This window comes from Cervus elaphus, chromosome 16 (genome assembly GCF_910594005.1).
Source record: "Cervus elaphus chromosome 16, mCerEla1.1, whole genome shotgun sequence".
Classification (NCBI taxonomy): Eukaryota; Metazoa; Chordata; class Mammalia; order Artiodactyla; family Cervidae; genus Cervus; species Cervus elaphus.
Window position 1 is genome coordinate 33,609,404 of NC_057830.1, and position 20,231 is coordinate 33,629,634.

At 40.4% G+C, this 20,231-nt stretch overlaps 1 protein-coding gene and 1 pseudogene across 7 annotated transcripts; both read left to right on the plus strand.

Moving 5' to 3' along the window:
- Positions 1–40: 40 nt before the first annotated feature.
- Positions 41–12,198, plus strand: HNRNPK (heterogeneous nuclear ribonucleoprotein K). Of its 7 annotated transcripts, none has more exons than XM_043927362.1 (17): positions 45–193; positions 2,072–2,150; positions 2,258–2,342; positions 2,761–2,858; positions 3,504–3,560; positions 4,987–5,030; positions 5,911–5,983; positions 6,515–6,586; positions 7,083–7,196; positions 7,531–7,659; positions 8,250–8,557; positions 8,677–8,731; positions 9,033–9,116; positions 9,397–9,412; positions 9,489–9,571; positions 9,963–10,132; positions 10,847–12,198. In XM_043927362.1, the coding sequence occupies exons 3-17, from the start codon at positions 2,285–2,287 to the stop codon at positions 10,878–10,880; spliced, it is 1,395 nt and encodes a 464-aa protein (XP_043783297.1). In that variant the 5' UTR covers positions 45–193; positions 2,072–2,150; positions 2,258–2,284; the 3' UTR covers positions 10,881–12,198. The 7 variants fall into 7 exon arrangements, with proteins under 7 accessions (XP_043783299.1, XP_043783302.1, XP_043783297.1 ...); XM_043927366.1 differs by having other exon boundaries at positions 10,907–12,198; XM_043927363.1 differs by lacking the exon at positions 45–193 and adding an exon at positions 450–552.
- Positions 12,199–16,178: 3,980 nt separating this feature from the next.
- On the plus strand, positions 16,179–20,172 carry LOC122710040 (annotated as a pseudogene).
- Positions 20,173–20,231: the final 59 nt, after the last annotated feature.

Here is a 20,231-nt window from a genome sequence, read left to right on the forward strand (position 1 = left end):
CCTCCCTGTGCGCGAGAACGGGACAGCCTTTAGTTCTCGCGAGAGGCTCCCCCCTCCCCCTAGCCAGTGAGTGCGCGAACGAGAAAGGAGGAGGGCGCTTCAGGCGAAAGCACTGCAGACGCCATTATCCTCTGTTTCTCTGCTGCACCGACCTCGACGTCTTGCCTACTTCCCGCTTATTTGCGGCCTATAGGTAATTAGAGTTACTGGGGCTTGGGCATTGCGGGTTCGGGCAGGGGTTTGGCCTCCCTAAAGGCTGCGTTGACTTTTTCGAAGTCTGATTTTTCTCAGGCCCTTAGCGGCCTTACAGCCTGAAGGGAGGCGCCGGCGGGGGGCGGGGTTGTCGCCTCCTCCGGCGCCTTGATTGACGCGGCCTTGGGCCAATCGCTTCGCTCTCGCGCCACCGCTGTAGCCGGTGCAGCCAATCGGGCCCGGCGGCGGGGTAAGGGAGTGCGTGGAGGCGGGGGTGGGCAGTGGGGGCCTACGCTTGTTCTCTGTCTAGCTGTGACCGGCTGAGGAGGCGCGGCGGCATAGGGACGGTACCCTTGCCGGGTGAGGAATGGGGCTGGGCAAACGGCGCGTGGGGGTGAGGGCCGGAGAGTACTTTCTCCACTTGAGGGAAGGCGTTTGCGGGCTTGGTGGTGGTTGGCGGGTTCTGGGAGGGAGCGTTGCCGGGTTTCCCCTCCCCCCACCTCCGCCATTTCCCTGAGCGTATATATGCAGTCCGCGTTGTGGTACTAGAGGCTTCGGAGAGTCGCGAGGCTTATGCCGGTGGGATGAGTTTTGTTGTGTTGGGAACTAGGCCTTGTGTGGAAAGGAGAGGGAGCCGGAGGACGGTAGAGAACGCCGCCGCTCTCTTTGTGTGGGGCCCGCCGCACTTGGGCGCTCCGGGCCTGGGTCTGGAACGGGCGAGCTGGAAGGGTCGGGGCTGCCTTCGTTGCTTTGTCTCCCGCGGTGGGGGGAGGGTGCGGGGGACGAGGTCTCGGGACCGCGTGGTGGGTGGGGGAGGGGGTCCGCGCTCGGCTCCGCCTAGTAGCACGTAGTCGCCATTACGCGGGCCGCCATTTCCTGTCGGATCGGGCTGAGGAGAGGTGCGGCGCTGGTGCTCTCGCCTCGGGAGCTTTCGCGACTCCTGTTGCTTGGCGGTTGCCGATCCCGGTTTCGGGCGTTGAGGGGAGGAGGGCATGTTTGCCCTTGGCTGGTAGCGCATATACTCAGCGATTTTTGGGGTCTGGTGACTAAAGCACTTGAAGGATATTGGGTTTTTCCTTATAAACAGCCTGCTGCTTGTCGTCAGACCCCTTTATCTAAATCTTGCGTAGCACCTCAGTATTTGAGTGTTGGGCCAGGTTGGCGTTTCGGTTACTGGGAAGAGTTGAAGGCGTAAATACTGCCATGACTGTGAGCTGTTTAGCTATTTCTTTTATAACGGGAGCCGCGTGTCGCCTCCTGCCAGTCAGGAGAGGGGAGCTAAAAAGACTGTTAACAGTCGTATCGCCAGTTTGGTGGTGCTGAAAGAAATTGTCAGGTTATACCGCTTTTAACGTAATTTGAAATATCCCGCTAGTGATGTTATTGGTGTTCAAGGGTTCTGTTAGTCGAGTAGTACAGGCAGTTTGGGTGTACTCCTGTTTCAGGTTTGCCTGTTTATCGCTCCAGTAGATTGACCTGACGGTTGGGTATGACTTGAATTTGCTTTTACATTTCAAGTAGACTTTTCAAGTCACCGATGGAAGGAAACCCAGAAGTTTAGAATCCAAATGTAAAAATAATTTTTTTCGGGAACATGACTCGAGACTCGGGGGCTTCAATGCCTTATGCGTCTGGTTTCTATGTATTTATATAAAACATTGTTGTGGTGGAACTTGATCCAAGGATTAAAAATTACGGTGTTTTTGCTTTTACAGAAAAATCAGATAGGTCTTTTGGATTGTGTTTTAGGGCGGTCCTTTGGAAATTTAAGATCCTAAAACACGTTTTAGGAATGGCTCTTTTGTCGTGTTCAAATCTGTAGTCGTTAGTATTCGGTAATAACCAAAAAAGCAAAACTGATTTGTGTTGGTTTTCGTAGGCTACTACAGCACTAGGGTGTCAGTTGGTCCCGCCCAGAACGCTTCAGTTCTGCCCTGGAAGGATATATTTAATAACTGGTACGTTCTGGAAATAGTCATTTCTTTCCCTTGTCTTTAATATTTAGCACGCTGCACAGCCTACTTTCCAAGAAACCATGTGTACTAGCCTCTTTATTTTTTAACAGATTGGTGTGTCCCTTGAATACAAGAAAATGGAAACTGAACAGCCAGAGGAAACCTTTCCCAACACCGAAACCAATGGCGAATTTGGTGAGAAAACATTTTAACAATTTCTTTTTGTTTTGTTAATTTCATCACTACTTTCCCTGAGATCCTTGTTAGTGAACTTTTTTGAAGTAGAAGTAACTGATTTGCGTAGGTGAGGAAACCGATTAAAAGATGAAAGCCAGTAAAGACAAAACTTAAGTTTTTTTCTTGGATTTAGAAATTTCTTTGATGTGCTGTCACAATATATCTCGTGTTTGGAAAATTAAGGGAGTGTATTTTGATTTAAAAGTTGAAGATTGAGTGCCCCCCCCCCCTTTTTTTTTAACAAGCTTTAACAGCTAATCCCTTCAAAGGGAATGGAATTAAATGTTAATCTGTAGGTTAAAACTAAAATGTAGTTAAAGGTACCCTTTCTTGAAGATGCTGGTGCTCTCTGAAATCTAAACTCTTAATTTTTTAGGTAAACGCCCTGCTGAAGATATGGAAGAAGAACAAGCTTTTAAAAGATCTAGAAACACTGATGAGATGGTTGAATTACGCATTCTGCTTCAGAGCAAGGTATAGATTTTATTTTTGAAACTGGTTCTTACTCAAAGTAGAAATTAAGAAAACGTTTGATTGAGCCTTCTGGGACACCTTCAGAAGGCTGCAGAATGTAAAATATTTGTGTGGCTCTTTCTAAACAGACTTTTTAGGCCAATGGCTGTTATTTTGCTAATGATTAAAATGAAAGCTCTTAACATAGTGAACTATTACAAGCCTAATTAGGAGATGGGTGTGAATGGTCCTTATAGCATTAATGCGTTAAAGATGCTATTTTTTTATTACATGGTGGGTTCATGAGATAACATCCTGATTGGCAGCTTACCTGACTGATAATATAGCTAAAAATGTGAAAGTATCTGCTAGAATTTAAGTTAATTGATTTGCAGAAGGGTATTGTAAAATTGGTGCTAGTGCTTAAGATTTATACTCAGTATATTTCTGGCATTCTGAATATTTGAAAGCTCTGTCTAGGTATTTAGTCCCCAGAGCATGTAACATAGACTCTTACTTTTTGTTTAAACCTGGTGGTTTTAATATCCCCAAATAGATTTCCATTGCTATAACCAAACAAGAGGTTAGATAGGCTAAACTTGTGTCGTGTTTGTTTTTGACTGAAAGTTTAAGAAGACACACTATGTTTCTTTTTATTTTCTCTAGAATGCTGGAGCAGTGATTGGGAAAGGAGGCAAGAATATTAAGGCTCTCCGTACAGACGTAAGTATTAAAGAGTTTAAACTACTACACAGGCAGCTTCAGTTTATGTGTTTTTAGAAATTTAAAGATTTGCATCATAGAAATCATTTAATAGCCTAGATACAAGCCTTTTATAATAATTGAATACATAGATAATTCTAAAGATTTGCCATTCCTAACAAAGCCCAGATTGAGTTGGGGGGTCCATATTAAACCTCCTCACTTTCTAATAACTTTACACCAGATTATTCACTTCAAGGAAGATAACATCTTAATTAGAAATTACAGTATAAAACCCCTTAATTGCACCATTTCCCATGTGTGAACCAAGTACAGTAGTACTGAAAACCATTGCAGGTGGCTGATTAAACTCCAAATTTTTATTCCCTTTTTTCCCCGCCAATTTGCCCATCTGTTCTTGAACAGCTTGCACATGGAGCACAAAGAAATTGAGGTTGCATGATTTAGGTATGGGTAAAGAATAGAGTAGGCACTTAATAATTTTATAACTGGGAGACCGTCTGTCAATGCTGATAATTTGTGTCTTCATATTTTATAGTGGGTTGACTCTTGTGATTAGACACATTAAATGTTGGTATCACCAGAAGTGAGCATATTTATAGGACTTGGCTACACCAAATTTCTTAATTTTTTTTCTCATGTTACACACTCTTGATGTTTCCTTGCTGAAGTTGAGGCAAATAAGAACTTTGTGTTGAAAACTTATTTGATAGTATTTCATTTCTCTCTCGGTCGCAGATCTTTGTATGTTCCTCTTGATTACTGTAAACTGAACTTAAAAATTGAAATTTTACAAACTTGCCTGTTAGGATCTAGGAATGCATTTTAAACCTCCAGGAAACCAAATTAGTCTTTAAGTAGGATTTTTGGTGGTGTGGGAATTTTTGTCTTTTACAAACCTCTTTCCTCTTAATCCAGATGTTCTATATAATTATCTGGGTTAATAATTTCCCCATTTCCTCAAGAATTCAAGTCATGACAGGTTTTGTGTCTACCCTCATGAGCCAGCCTGCTACTGAAACATCGTTTGTTTTTTAAAAGTACCATCATTAAAGGTCCTTAAATGTTAAGCCACAGTCAGATATAGAGAAGTCCATTATTGTGTTAGTCTTCAGAACAACTTAAGCTTGTTTCATTAATTGAGAGTATGAGTATAGTTTGTATTAAATTAAAATTTATTGCTTTTCCCCCTTTTCCCTCTCCTTGTTTTTTTGGCCATATATCTCCGTTGCCCATGTACTGGATCGACTTACCCCTGCGTTGCCCACCATGACGTTGGCCCATCCGCCCCTGAACGCCCATGTGAAAACCCTGGTTGGCTATGCCCAAAAATGTGCTCGTTGCCAAACGGGTACCATACTTGACAACTTCTGATTGAATGCCCATGCCCAATGCCAACATCCACGAACGCCAATGACCAATGCAGTACAATGCCAGTGTTTCAGTCCCAGACAGCAGTGGCCCCGAGCGGTATGTCCCAACAGTTTATGCCTCACTGCCTGATTAGAAAGAGAGAAATGTATTTTATTACCTGCCTTTTATATAATTAAATAGTATCCCCTTTAGACGGTGTATTGTTTTTCAAGTTTCTGTCTTATTTTCCCCATTAAGTCTTTTTGTCACTGAACTTTTACCGTGAGTTGCCCACCCAAACGATCCACTAATTTTATTTCAATGGAAGGAGCACAGCTTCAAGTGTTGCATATTTGCTGCATTGTAAATCAAATTGTTACCGAAACAGTCTCTCGCTCTGTCTTTGTGGCCCACCTTGCTTCCCAACATTGCCTGTTCATAATTTTTTCTGATGAAATGCTAACTCTGGTTCACTTTCCTTCACTTCTCATTTGTGTTGTCTTTGTTTTTGTCTCGCATTTGTATTTGTTTTCTTGCAGAGCCCATTAGTGATCTAATTTCTAACTGGTATCCATAACCTTACTCCAAATACAATGTTTACCACTTGCATATTCCCCTACTTTGCCTGAGAGAAGGTGTGCCAGTTTTTCCAATGTAACAGCGAGGGTATCCTTAATTAACTTAGTGGTGGCGGGGAACATAAATATTCAACTCTGCTTCAGTTCTGGTCAATTTATTGCCCACTTAATCTGAGCCCTTCCAAGAGCCCATTCTCTCTGTCTCTCTGCAAGTCTCCTAATATTGTTACCATGTTTGTATTGGGCATAAAACAAAATGCATGTGAAAAATGTATAAATAGGCTACTTTAAATGGGGACTATTAAATAATTGTATGTTCATCTCTGTAAAAGTTTGTATTGACTACTGGTGATGACCACAAAACTCATTTTTCTTTTCCACCTTTTTTTGTACTATCTGGTATTTGTGGTGTTTGACAGCATATTGAGTATCAGTGCTGATATTGAAACGATTGGAGAAATTCTGAAGAAAATCATCCCTACCTTGGAAGAGGTAGGCTCATTTTTTTTAATGTATTTCACAATGGGGGGTGCTTAATATTTAATGGGGCAAAATGGGGGAGGCGCAGAGACACTGGATGTAATAGTTCTTTAGCAGCAATGTGTTACACTCTGCTGCTTAAAGTGCAGGGTTCTTTTACATCCCACGTTACTTGTTTAAAAATGGTAGTCTAGCCATTCTGAAGTAGATAGGAAGGGAGTGCATGTGGTTGTGCACGTTCATGGAGTTTAGCATGTATATTATGGGCTTTATTTTTAGAAGAGGTTTTGAGTTAGACTACTGACTGAGACTATGTTCGAAAGGACTATGTTTGATCTAGTTTGAGTATTTTTAAATTCTGTGTAATCTTGTTTGCTAGGTGTACAGATAAAAGCATTGTATGTTGACTGTTAGTGTAGATAAGTAATTTCTTGTTATTTAATGATAGTCTTGAAATATGTTGTAGTAGCTTTACCAATATATGCGACAATAGCCTGATCACACTAGACATTTAACCTATTACTCTTATTTTTCTACTTTCAGGGCCTGCAGTTGCCATCACCCACTGCAACCAGCCAGCTCCCGCTCGAATCTGATGCTGTGGAATGCTTAAATGTATGTCATAGTGCCATTGAACCCCACTGAAGTATGGAGCCTGGCCCATAGGATCGATTTTATTTTCAACATAGTGTACTTTTCCCGTCTCTATAGAAAAAGGCTTAAAAAGATGATAAATGAATGGTCTTACAACTCACTGTTGACCCTGCTCCATGCTGCAGTGGGAATTAACTACATTTGCAAAGTGCTTTGCAGTCATTTTTATTATGGTGTTATTTGAATGTTAATAATAATTTTGTGGTAACAGCGACATGCTAAATGGCTGCAGTGTGGGTATGGTGTTGCAGGACCTGAAAATAAAATAGTTTTTTAAGGTGGTGCAGAATGTCCTTTTTGGGCCTGGCTATTGAGGATAATAGCACATAACTGGTAAAGTTATTGAAATATAAATTCAGGTTGCTCACTGCAACAGTATATTGGTATGCTTATAGCAGATAAGTGTGTACTGGGGAATCTTTGATTTGGAACTGAAATTCTGTAACTCCCTCCACAGTACCAACACTATAAAGGAAGTGACTTTGACTGCGAGTTGAGACTGTTGATTCATCAGAGTCTGGCAGGAGGAATTATTGGAGTCAAAGGTGCTAAAATCAAAGAACTTCGAGAGGTAAAGCCAGTGTTTTGTTTTTTCCTGCTGTATTACTGGAAAAGAGTTTATAAGGATTTGGTAGACTTTTCTCATTCCCTCTCTTGAGTTTCCTCCCCCTAAGATTATGTAGTTTGCTAATTAAAATATAGCAAAATGGTTTGGCCATACTAGACAAGTTACTTGCCAAAAGTGTATTGCAAAGCCTAACCCTTACTAACAAGGTTTTTACATTGGGGGGAAATTTTACTAAAATATAAATTAAGTCTGTCTAAACCTGGAACTTTTTTTTCTTTAGTGCATTTTCTTTTTATTCTGATTAATTAATGCTGCTTATTTTGTAAACCTATTGCAGAACACTCAGACAACAATCAAGCTTTTCCAGGAATGTTGTCCTCAATCTACTGACAGAGTCGTTCTTATCGGAGGAAAACCTGATAGGGTTGTAGAGTGCATAAAGATCATCCTTGATCTTATATCAGAGGTACCTTCAAAACACTTTTATTTACATTTAATTTCACAAAACAGATGTCTTATTCAAAAGTAATTTCAGAAGCCAAAGACAAATTACTTTTTCCTAACAATTTTCTATCACCCTGTTTTCCCATCAATTTAATTTAGAAATACTTTGGGAGAATCTGTACGGTTGTCTTTTGATTGTTGGTGAGGTTTTTAAATAACTTTTGATCATTCAAATGAAGTTTTTATGGTTCTTCTGTAGTACTACATTGCACACCCTAGATAGTGATCTCCTCTGGATAGTAATTTCTTCATAATCCCCATTGTGAAATTGAAAGGAATTTGTGGTCTTTTATCTTAGCTCTTAAGGGTAAAATTAAACTGCTGCCTCACGAGCAGTAAAACTCCCAATTTTTTTTATTTCAAACTCACCAGAAATGCATTTTTAAAAATCCTTTCTATTTATTATGTTTGCATATATTCCTGTCCCTATCCTTACCACAGTACCTCCCAAGAGAAATACAAAGTACTTGGAAGTTTTCTGTTAAGAGAATTATTAGTGTGAACTAAGGTTTTTTCCCCTCAGTCTATAAAGTTGCTGTGTTTTTGTTTCAGTCTCCCATCAAAGGACGCGCTCAGCCTTACGATCCCAATTTTTATGATGAGACCTATGACTATGGTGGTTTTACAATGATGTTTGATGACCGCCGTGGACGTCCTGTTGGATTTCCAATGAGGGGAAGAGGTGGTTTTGACAGAATGCCACCTGGTCGGGGTGGGCGTCCCATGCCTCCCTCCAGAAGAGATTATGATGACATGAGCCCTCGTCGAGGACCTCCTCCACCCCCTCCCGGGCGAGGTGGCCGGGGTGGTAGTAGAGCTCGGAATCTTCCTCTTCCACCACCACCACCACCTAGAGGAGGGTAAGTTTCTTTCATCCACACATTGACATACAAGAAGCAGCACTTCACAGATAGAAGGGGGTAGGTTTTCATTTCAAATACGTGACCAGCTGAGATTACAACAATTACTATGCTTGCAGAGATCTAATGGCCTATGACAGAAGAGGAAGACCTGGAGACCGTTATGATGGCATGGTAAGAACTTTGATAACTTCATTAATGTGTTTATGTGAGCCAAAGGGTTTAAAAATCAGATTGCTAACATTTTATTGAACATGTTAACTGAAGAACTTGTCTTAGACTGTGTCAGTGACTTAAATCTGTTTCTGTTTCTTGTGCTGGGATATTAGGATTTGTTCCATATTTGTTTGCCCCCGAAATACATGATTACTGAAAACTTACAGAGAGACATGAAATAGAAATTGATTGTATAAAAATGGTGGCTCTTGACAAATACCATGCAGGTTCATGTTAATAGTTTTCTCTCTTAACACAGGTTGGTTTCAGTGCTGATGAAACCTGGGACTCTGCAATAGATACATGGAGCCCATCAGAGTGGCAGATGGCTTATGAACCACAGGTTGAGTATCATGGGTGTTTATCTAGTAATGATTTTAAAACGCTTGTTTACTCACCAATTAAGTATTTTATCTCCCCCTATATAACATTTTTGTTTCTTGGAACGCTGTGTGCCTGAATGGTTTCTTCCCCTGAAGATTGTTTTCTGAAACTGGCTTACTAGGGAAGATACGGGAGGGCTTTGGTTACTAATAATAATTGAGGGGTTTTTAGGAATGTGTTTAATTACCTGAAGTTTGGAAGGCAGAGTAACTTTCTCTTCTTGTCTGTTCTGTTTTTAGGGTGGCTCTGGATATGGTAAGTTTTCTTCTTTCTGAAATCAAACATTATTTCATGCTTTGTATGTGAACTTAATACTCATTATTTAAATCAGATTATTCCTATGCAGGGGGTCGTGGCTCATATGGTGATCTTGGTGGACCTATTATTACTACACAAGTAACTATTCCCAAAGATGTAAGTATTTTTAGTATTATAAAAGACATTTACTGAGTTATTTTTATGAGTTTTCTGACTTAACGAAGGTTTTAACAGAAGTATTCCCTTTTAGGATTAAAATTGTGTTTCAAGGACTTCAGTGAAGTGTTCTCCACTTTAAGCCTTGTCAAAAAGTGTTCAGTACTATTAGAAGCAATTATCAGGGGTTTGAGCCCCTGGTTCATTTATTAAAGGAAATGTCAGTGGGTGGTGTAAATAGATTGTAATTCAAACTCTGACTGGTTGGAGGGCACTAAATTAACACAGTGTAGTCAACAAGTTGTACAAGAATGCTCTTGATGGTCACTGAACATACAGGATAATTTTTTTTAAGTATATCATAAACACTTGCTTTTAAAAATTTTTGCAGTTGGCTGGATCTATTATTGGCAAAGGTGGTCAGCGGATTAAACAAATCCGTCATGAGTCGGGAGCTTCGATCAAAATTGATGAGCCTTTAGAAGGATCCGAAGATCGGATCATTACCATTACAGGAACACAGGACCAGATACAGAATGCACAGTATTTGCTGCAGAACAGGTCAGTTTGTTTAGCTTTATGTTACTAGCCTACACATACTAAAACCTTAAAAAGCTTCTCTTTCTCAGCTGATTTTTCTTTTAGAAGCCATGGTGTCTCAACCTTTTGGGGACCTAACTTCTAAATATTCTAATAGCTTTGCTTTAATTTTCTTCTGCCTTCTTGCTAAAACATGAAGACATTCGGTACTAATCTTACTGGAAGAAGCCTTAACCAAGCAAACTTCTCATTTTTCTGGTGAAAACTGCTGCCAAAACCACTTGTTACAAATTATACAGAGCCTGTAGAAAATGTAGAAGATTCAGTGGATGTTGGTCTAGTTCTGTGTGGAAGACTAGTGATTTTGTTGTTTTTAGATAACTGAATCGACAACAAATCACAGTCTGCCATATGGCACAGGCCATGCCTCTACAGGACAAATGATTGGTGCTGTAAAATGCAGCATTTCACACTTTAACTGGCATTTCTTTGTCTTTTCTACCATATATTAACAGTTCTGCTCCACTAATGTCTGATTTGCTATTAATCTTTTTTCTTGGATTTTACGTTGCTCTAATTTGTAATTACTAATGTTTTAGTTCTTACCTCTAATTGTGTAATGGACATGTTGATCATTTTAATTTAGCATTGAAATTGTCTTAATGTTGATTAAGATTGATTCAGATGTTACGAACAAAAATTCTAATTCGTACTTTTTTTTCTTTTCTTTTATAGTGTGAAGCAGTATGCAGATGTTGAAGGATTCTAATGCAAGATATTTTTTCTTTTTTATAGTGTGAAGCAGTATTCTGGAAAGTTTTTCTAAGACTAGTGAAGAACTGAAGGAGTCCTGCATCTTTTTTTTTTTATCTGCTTCTGTTTAAAAAGCCAACATTCCTCTGCTTCATAGGTGTTCTGCATTTGAGGTGTAGTGAAATCTTTGCTGTTCACCAGATGTAATGTTTTAGTTCCTTACAAACAGGGTGGGGGGAGGGGGAGGGTGTGCAAAAACTAACATTGAAATTTTGAAACAGCAGCAGAGTGAGTGAATTTTAATTTTTGTTCATTGTTGGTGGTTTAAAGAAGTCCCCCCATGTAATTATTGTGAACACTTTGCTTTGTGGTCACTGTAACATTTGGGGTGGTGGGACAGGGAGGAAAAGTAACAGTAGTCCATATGTCCCTGGCATCTATTCAGAGCAGTGTGCAGATTGTAATGCTCTTTTGTAAGAAACGTTTTATGATTTTTAAAATAAATTTAGTGAACCTATTTTTGGTGGTCATTTTTTTTAAGATGGTCATTTTTCAAATGGCTGAATTCCCTCCAACCTACCCCCAAACGGAACACTAAGTTTAATTTTCAGTCCTCTGTTGGATATAAATGGCATCTCTTCTTGGACTTAGGCAAAATATCTTGACAATACTCAGTTCTGGTGATTCTTAATGATTTGAAGTTCATTGCTTGGGAGGAAATTCCACCACACATTCATGCTTATAATAAGCTGGGGATTTTTGTTTGTTTTTGCAAATGCTTGCCCCTACTTTGCAACGATTTTCTGTTCGTAATTCTGAAGAACCGAGGTGGGGAGCAACACAACTGATGGAATAGTGGTATAAGTTTATACCAGAAGGTTAATGACAAGTTTTATTAATCAGAATAATACTTGGCTATGGAAGTGACTGATGCTAAATAAATTCTGATTATTTTTTATTAGATAATTTCTCACATATAGACTTAAACTGTCAGCTTGGTAGTGTCTATTAGTTAAACTTTGTAAAATATATATATATTCTTGTTTTTCCATTGTATGCAAATTGAAAGAAAAAGATGTACCATTTCTCTGTTGTATGTTGGATTATGTAGGAAATGTTTGTGAACAAAGAAAAAAAGATGAAAAAAATTCCTGTGGATGTTTTGTGTAGTATCTCTTGGCATTTGTATTAATAGTTTAAAAAGTTCACTTCCAAATAAAACTCCCGTAATGCTAGATTTGATGTGTGCCCAATTTTGAACAAGGGTTGATTGACACCTGTAAAATTTGTTAAAACGTTCCTCTTGTAAGGAAATACAATAATCTTAAATTATGTATTTTTTGTGTGAAGTGTTTTTCTAGCACTTATAAATCAGATTTCATGGGGGTGGTAAATTGAAAACTTCAGTAGATGGGTTCTTAATTTTAAAGAGTTGAGCATAGAGCTGAGTCATACCAATTTTACAAGTCTTCCTGTTTTCATATTGTGATATGTTTGCAGATTCTTAGGTTTCTATCTTTAAAATAGCTCTGGTTTGTTGGGAGAATTTTTTCCCCCTGGTTCTTGGCTCATAAATCTTTAAAAGTGCTACTGGTTAACCTCCAACTTGTCTAGAAAGCCTGAGAACAATGCAGCAATTATGTGGGAAAGAATTCATGGATGCAATTCTAAGTTTAGAAAAAATGTATATGATAGGCTGAAGTGAGCTGAATTTTCTGAAATACATGTGAGTAGTACACGCGAAGGTGTTTAATATTTTAGTGATCGCCCTCTTAGTTCAAGGAGGGGGAATGAGTGTTTTGGTAAGTGACAGGGGTATCACAACATTACTTAATGCTGCCTGTGACAAGGTCTCCTCAAAGATGAGATTAGTCTGAATTGCCACCTGGATGTTGATTAGCTTTCCGCTTCTGTATCTTAAGCATGAGTAAGCTTGAGTTCCCTGGTAGCTCAGATGGTAAAACCGTCCGCCTACAATGAGGGAGACCTGGGTTCAATCCCTGGGTGGGAAAGATTCCCCTGGAGAAGGAAATGGCAACCCACTCCAGTACTCTTGCCTGGAAAATCCCATGGATGGAGAAGCTTGGTAGGCTACAGTCCTTGGGGTTGCAAAGAGTCACGTGCAAAGGACACTGCTGAGCGACTTCTCACTTTCAAGCTTGGATTGCTGAGGGTTAGTGTAACCTATTCATGTTGAAATGAGCCCTTTGGAGAAAAATTATCAGTAATGATACTTTAGTCAAATTGTAATTCCTATTGGAAAAAGTATCCCTGGAGAGAATACAGGCTTTCAGAGTTTTCACGTCATTTGGAAATTAATTATGTAAATAGACCGGTGAAAGTGTTCCTATTTTTGCCTTTGAGGAAAAGTCAAGACTTTGAACACAACCTACTAAAAAATAGGTTGAATTGTCATTTCCATTCTTAACCGTTCAAACTGTTTGAACGCTGGCAGTTTGAGAAAATTTTCAAGCTTGAAAGAGGCACTGAATAAAATGGAACAGTAAACCAGTTGTATAAGCTGATGCATTGAACTTTTAAAACTTAAATAGTTTTCAAAAGTGGTTTTAGCTTAACTTTGTAAATTATCAATATGCCAACAACAATGTTGTAAACCAGATTGCACAAAGGTATTTTCAGGAGTGAGAAGGAATTTAAAAATTTTACCTGCTATTCAAATGTTAATAGTTTGCATAATGAGTCTATGCACAGTACTTTAAGTTTTGTTGAATGAACCAGCAGTTACTCTTAAGTCTAACCACTGGAATACACAGAATCTTAGGAAAATCAACAGTTTTTCTCTTAACCCTATCAATGATTGTCTTAAAATGTAAAACACTGCAATGTTGCGAAGTAATTAGCCTCCAACTAATAAAAATAATTGAAAAAAAAAATGTAAAACACCTTACATTGTTGGTACTCTGAAGGGGATTACTGTTCCACATAAAAGATTCGGTCTTGATGGGTTGAGTGTAAATTGAAGTAGCCTTAAATTATTAAAGTTTGCCCATTGTTGGCAAATTTGAAGTGAAACTTAGCCCCACTTTTTTTTTCTTTTTATGGCTGTGCCACGCTCTAGGCAGGATCATAGTTCCCAATAAGGGATCTGAACTCAGCGTCCCCGGCAGTGGAAGCCCAGAGTGTTGTTAACCACTGGACTGCCAAGAAAGTCCCAGCCTAATTTGTTACGGAGGCACTGAACTCAGGAAGCAATATTGCAATGTTTCTCAAACTGTTCTAGGGCCACCATCAAAATCAACAGTACTTGTTAAATAAGAAAATTTTTGGATCACACTAGAGCTCTACTGAACCACCTGTTCTATAGAGAGGTGCCAGGAATCTGCATAACAAGTTCCTCAAGTGAACCATAAGTTTCTGTATCTTACTAATTTATCAAATATTTAATTCCTACATTGTAGCTCCTGAAGAGGCAGTGGTTGTTAGCGAAGACACTTGGAGAGACCAATAATTACAACATAAATGTAAAAAGTAAACATAATGGAGCTAGAAGCTTCATAGTACTGTATGTGTTTAAGAAGCAGAAACCAACATCCATTCATGCACATGAATGTATGTACATTAACAAGCATGCTGCTTAAAACATCAAACGAGGAAAATTACTGTGTGCTGTATGCCCTCTGATCCTCTTATATTTAAGAAATGGGGCATGTATACACAGATTAACATTTACCCAAGCCAGACCTCAGTACTTCAGTCATTTGACTTGGGAGAAATGGATACCTGGAAAAGTAAAGCCCAGACGTGTATATGTTTGTCTGTATTTAGAATGGGAAGCTAATCTGAATCAAGGTGGTTGAATGTGCAAGTAGACATTGGAAAATGTAAAATGCAAACATTTTGTGGGACTGGGCTTCCCTGTTTGCTAACTGAGCAACATGCACTAGCACTAGCATGGGGTAAAATGATACACTAGCTACCCTGTGACCTCAAACCTTTCTGTTCACCTCACTTTGTCTAGGACCAGTAAGAATTTCCTAACCTCCCTCTCTATATGTATCTCCCCGCTATTTGTCCCTGCTCCCCCAAACTCAAGCCTATAACCCAAGAACCTGTAATTAGGAATAAAGGTTTAGTCACCAAAACCACGCTTTTCAAAACCTTAAACGTTTCCCCCTCCCCCCCCCCCCCCCCCCCCCGCCCCGCCTTTTTTCCCCTAGGCACTCAGGCGGGCTCTTAGTTTCCTGACAAGGGACTAAACCTGCACCCTTAAGCACTGGAAGCTCAGAGTCCTAACCACTGGGCTGCCAGGGAATTCCCCATTTTCCCCTGTTGGATATCTTATTCCCTGGGCTCCTTTTTACCCTGACGTGTTGCTACCATTAAAGACAGGCTTCATTGGAAAGGAAGGGCCACCTTGTTTACCTAGTAAGAAGAAAGGGTATATATAGTAGGGAGGGAAAGCATAGAATACCTGCTTCTCAGACCAAAGGAGGATAACTGATTTTGATAGTAATGAGGCAGATTTGGCAGAAACAAGAGTAGAAAGTGCCAGCTAGGTCCCTCCAAGACCTCCCTAGGGTTCAGCCTGGGGCAGGGCAAGTGAGAGCAGAAATTTCAGATAGGTTAAGTAAGATGCCAAACAAGACTGACTTCTATCTGGAACCCTGCTAAGTGTTCCTATGACCACATAAACTAGTAAAGCACAGCAGAATGAAGGCATATCACGTTTGGCAGAGAGAACCTGAGATTTCTCGTTCTCTCAGAATTCCCTTTGCTTCCTATGTGGCATAAGAGGAACACCAGTTAAGTGCTAAGGGGCTTTCCATAGGGCCACCATGACAAAAGGGGACAGTTACTGCATAGCGGGAGCTATGTGGTAGACAGCTCAGCCAGGGACTGGTTGGAGACAGCAGAATCTCAAAGGATTGTCAATACCAGTGAAAGCCAAATGAGATCAAGTTGGTCAAGGAAAACCACTGAGCTGAGTGCTGGAGAAACCAGACCACCAGTTACACTAGGTTTGGTTAGTCAGTGGTAACCATAGGGAGAGTAGATGCCAAAATTAAGACACCAGACAGACTGCGCCTCAGAGGTCAGAGTTTACTGACAAGGCCTTTCACTTTATTATCAGAAAACCTAAACCTTCTGCAGTCAGACCTCGAAAAGTCTTGGAAAAGTGGAGGTCAAGAGCTTTTAGTGAAAACAGCCTTAAAGGTCTGACCTTGAACTGAATAATTATCTACCTTGAATTAGATAATTTTAAACTGGAAGAGATCAACCTACTTTTACTTGGCAAGTTTATGTGTTTCTTGTAAAGTCAATGGGAATTCAAACTTACAAGGAAGAGGGTATAATGGAATTTGGGACCTCTAGAAATCTCTTAAAAGCAGAAGAGGTCAGGCTAATACTACCTTACCTACATATGTTCCAGGTGGAGGTGGCCCCAGTTGGGTTAGAGCCTTTATTTGGTAAGATCATGTGACCTTTTTAATCTAGATCATTTATTCATACCTGTGTTTCAAACTGGCACCAAATCTCTGTACAGTTTGGAGTTTAGAACTCTGTGGAATCAGACTGAGACCACATCATGGCTTGACTGATTCCCTGCCTTATCTGGCTGCCCTCGCTCCCTTTATCTGAGAGCAATTCCCCAGCAGATCCCTGGCGCAAGAATCCCTGGATTGGGTTCTGCTTCTAGGGACTTGATCTAAGACAGCTGAGCTGGAGCTAGAGCAAAAATTTATTTCACTTAGACGTCCTTGACATAGATTTTGATGCAGTAAGTCATGAGACATTGAATTATCTCCTGAAGAAGGAGAACTTTTTTTTTACTTAATGAGAAATAGCTGCATTCTATTAGGCAGGAGTATTTTTGAAGGTATATGTATGGGAATAAAATTGTTTTTGATGCTGAACAGCCATAAGGGTGAATTTTGATAAATATTACAGCATCAGTTTTTCTTTTCTAATAGAACCCAGGTTTCTTTTCAGATTTTTTTCTCTCCCAGTTGTATATAGACTTCATGAGATAGAAATCTTGGTCATTTGAGATGCCTTATCACCCAAAAGTGTAGGCATTTGACCCAGACTTGCCCAACAATGCACTTTGTCCTGGGGATTTGTACCTTGAACAAAATAATGGAAACAAGGTAAAATTATCATATTTTTTCAGCAGCATCAGTAGAACCCTGGGTGGTTTCTGCTCTCAATATTCTAGAACTGCCTGATTTCTGTTTACATATCACGTTCCCCAGCCTTCCCATCCATCCCAAGAGATTTTTCACAACTTCCTCATCTTTTTTTTATATTTATTTTTATTTGGCTGCACCAGATCTTAGCTGTTGCACGTAGGATCTTTAGTTGAGTCATGTGAATTCTTAGTTGTGGAATCTAGTTCCCTGACCAGTTATTGAACCCAGGCCCCCTGCATTGGGAGTGCAGAGTCTTAGCCATTTGATCACCAGGGAAGTCCCATTTGTGACTTTCTAAAAAATTAATTTTCCTTAAATTAATTAGCTGATTACTTGCTATTATATGCAGCCCATCAAATGAAAAAACTTTTAAATTAATTTTTATTGAGACATAGTTGATGTACAATATTACATAAGTTGCAGGTGTACAACATAGTTATAATTTTTAGTTATACTCTATAGTTATTATAAAATATTTGCTACATTCCCTGTGTATATAGTATATATCCCAGTAGCCTATTTATTTTACACATAGTAGTTTGTACCTCTTAATCCACTACCCCAGTCTTTCCTCTCCCCCTTTCCCTCTTCCCACTCCTAACCACTAGTTTGTGCTCTGTGAGTCTACTTCTGTTATATTCACTAGTTTGTTGAATTTTTTAGATTCCATGTGTTAGTGATATCACACAGTATTTGTCTTTCTCTGTCTGGCTTATTCCACTAAGCGTTATTTGTCCAGGTCCATCCGTGTTGTTGCATTAAGGGGCTTCTCTTGTACAGGCAGCATTGCTAATTTCAGGGAGGAGAGCCACAAAGTGTGGGTGAGAGCTTCCTGCTCCCCCGAAGCTGCCACTGCTGCAACCAGTGTCCCTTGGGCCTTCACAGCGATGCCACTTGGGGCATAAATCAGTCATTTTCTAGGAGAGTGCCAGGCCCTATCTCAAGGCTGCCACTGAACATACAGAGCAACTAGCAATGTGCCCCGAGTTTCTGGCTTTCTCTTTCACTTTCAGACTTTGATAAAATACCACACCTCACAGGCAGTGGATCTGCCTTCCCTAACAGTCACGGAAGCGCTGGATGATGCAATCTGAAATGCTAGTGGAGTTAACTCCCAGCAGGGAAGTTCAGTTCAGTTCAGTCGCTCAGTCATATCCGACTCTGCAACCCCATGAACTGCAGCATGCCAGGCTTCCCTATCCATCACCAACTCCCAAAGCCTACACAAACTCACGTCCATCGCGTCGGTGATGCCATCTAGCCATCTCATCCTCTGTCGTCCCCTTCTCCTGCCTTCAGTCTTTCCCAGCATCAGGGTCTTTTCAAATGAGTCGGGTCTTCCCATCAGGTCGCCAAAGTATTGGAGTTTCAGCTTCAGCATCAGTCCTTCCAATGAATATTCAGGACTGATTTCCTTTAGGATTGACTGGTTGGATCTCCTTGCAGTCCAAGGGACTCTCAAGGGTCTTCTCCAACACCACAGTTCAAAAGCATCAATTCTTTGGCGCTCAGCTTTCTTTACAGTCCAACTCTCACATGCCCAGCAGGGAAACCTCTGACCAAAAGAAAATAGAAGAGAGATGCTCACTGCCCACTGATAGATCCTCTCTGGCCAACTCCACCCATGCCGCTACCTGAAGACACCTGGAGGTAGGTGGTCAATTTCAGCTCAGGCCACCAAGCTACAGAGCTCTGTGTTGTTAGAGATACAGAAATAATTATTAGGCCACAAAGGAACTGGCATTCATGTTCTTGAAATGAGCTACAGACTATCAGCTTTAGCTAAGATTATTAATAACATATAGAATCTTGTGCAGAAATTGTTAGCCATTGCAGACAATAATTTTTGTGCAAAGAGGAGGGTTGGTTGAGCCAGTTCCATGCTGTCCCCTTAAACCTGATTGACCGGAAAGTAGGAAGGTGTGCCAGCCATTTGATGACAAGAGCTTGGTCAGCTAAGGCCCCAGAAGCCTTGAAGTTTGGGAACTGTGAATGTCATCCATTCTAAACTTAGAAGTTACAGGAAAATACTGAATCCAAGCCCCTGGAACCTCAATCAGGTCACCTCCTGCATGTATTACTGCACAAATGAGACCAGGCCCAGAGCAGAATTTTACTTTGTTCCTGATGTCAAGGGGGGGCAGTGCCTGCTTTTTGACACGTCCTCAAATTTCCCATATAAACCAGTTTGACGTTTAAAAGTTCGGTGTGATTTTTGATGGTGCCCAGAAGAATGCTGGCTCTGTAGGGGTCACAGTGGGTCACAGGGGTCACAAGATATCCTGCTAGGGTTTGCCCTCAGAGAGTGCCCTTCCATTGTGGAATACAAAGTGCAGACCGGAAACAGCACTTTATTCAACACAGCTCCCTACTTTGCTTCTACAGCATCAGCTTGGTCTTGGAGTAGATCAAGAATAACAGTGGCAAAAGAAAAAGAATAACAGTGGCAAAGGACTTTGCTGGCAACCCAGTGGTTAAGACACCATGTTTTCACTACAGGGGTGCGGGTCTGATCTCTGGTCAAGGAAGTCACCCCCTCCAAAAAACGAATAACAGTGGTGAGCAGCCATGAAGCTTAGTTCCATCAAATCTCAAATGATTTATCATGTTATTGATAATTCTTAAGGATTCTATGTATATCTAGTGAAACCCAGAATAGAAGCAAGACGAATATTTCACTCTGCATTGGCAATGCCAATGGAGATGCTGCTTTAGAATAAAAGATTTCTTGATAAAGCTCTTGAATTCAATATAATCTCCTTGAAAGGGCATGGTTCTGTGGGAGGTATCATGGCTTCTCTGAATAATGGTGGCAGGATAGAAGATGTTCAGAAGTTGGTAGCCTCCATGAAAAATTCTTTGGAGATATATCAGTGATGAACACATCCTAACCTATATGCACTCTGTCCTTGAATAATGTATAAGGTTTAAAGTAACTTGGGAATTGCTCCAAAAAAACTTAACAAACATGGCATTTTTCTTGAATGGACATGTTATCATGGCTTCCCATGTGGCTCAGTGGTAAAGAATCCGCCTGACAATGGAGAAGAGAAACGTTCTGTCTCTGGGTCAGGAAGATATAGATTCTTCTTTTTCAAGGAACAGCAGCAGAATATCCATAGCTGGTGGGACTTGCATGCATGTCATCAGTTGCTTCAGTGGTGTCCAACTCTTTGCAACCACATGGACCTTAGCCCACCAGGCTCCTCTGTCGG

Bases quoted from the DNA above. Each gene is read 5' to 3' on its own strand.
- HNRNPK (XM_043927364.1), top strand. From the start codon at position 2,285: ATGGAAACTGAACAGCCAGAGGAAACCTTTCCCAACACCGAAACCAAT. The intron at 7,197-7,530 runs GTAAAGCCAGTG...AACCTATTGCAG, and splicing joins AAATCAAAGAACTTCGAGAG to AACACTCAGACAACAATCAA. The intron at 10,133-10,846 runs GTCAGTTTGTTT...TTTCTTTTATAG, and splicing joins CAGTATTTGCTGCAGAACAG to TGTGAAGCAGTATGCAGATG.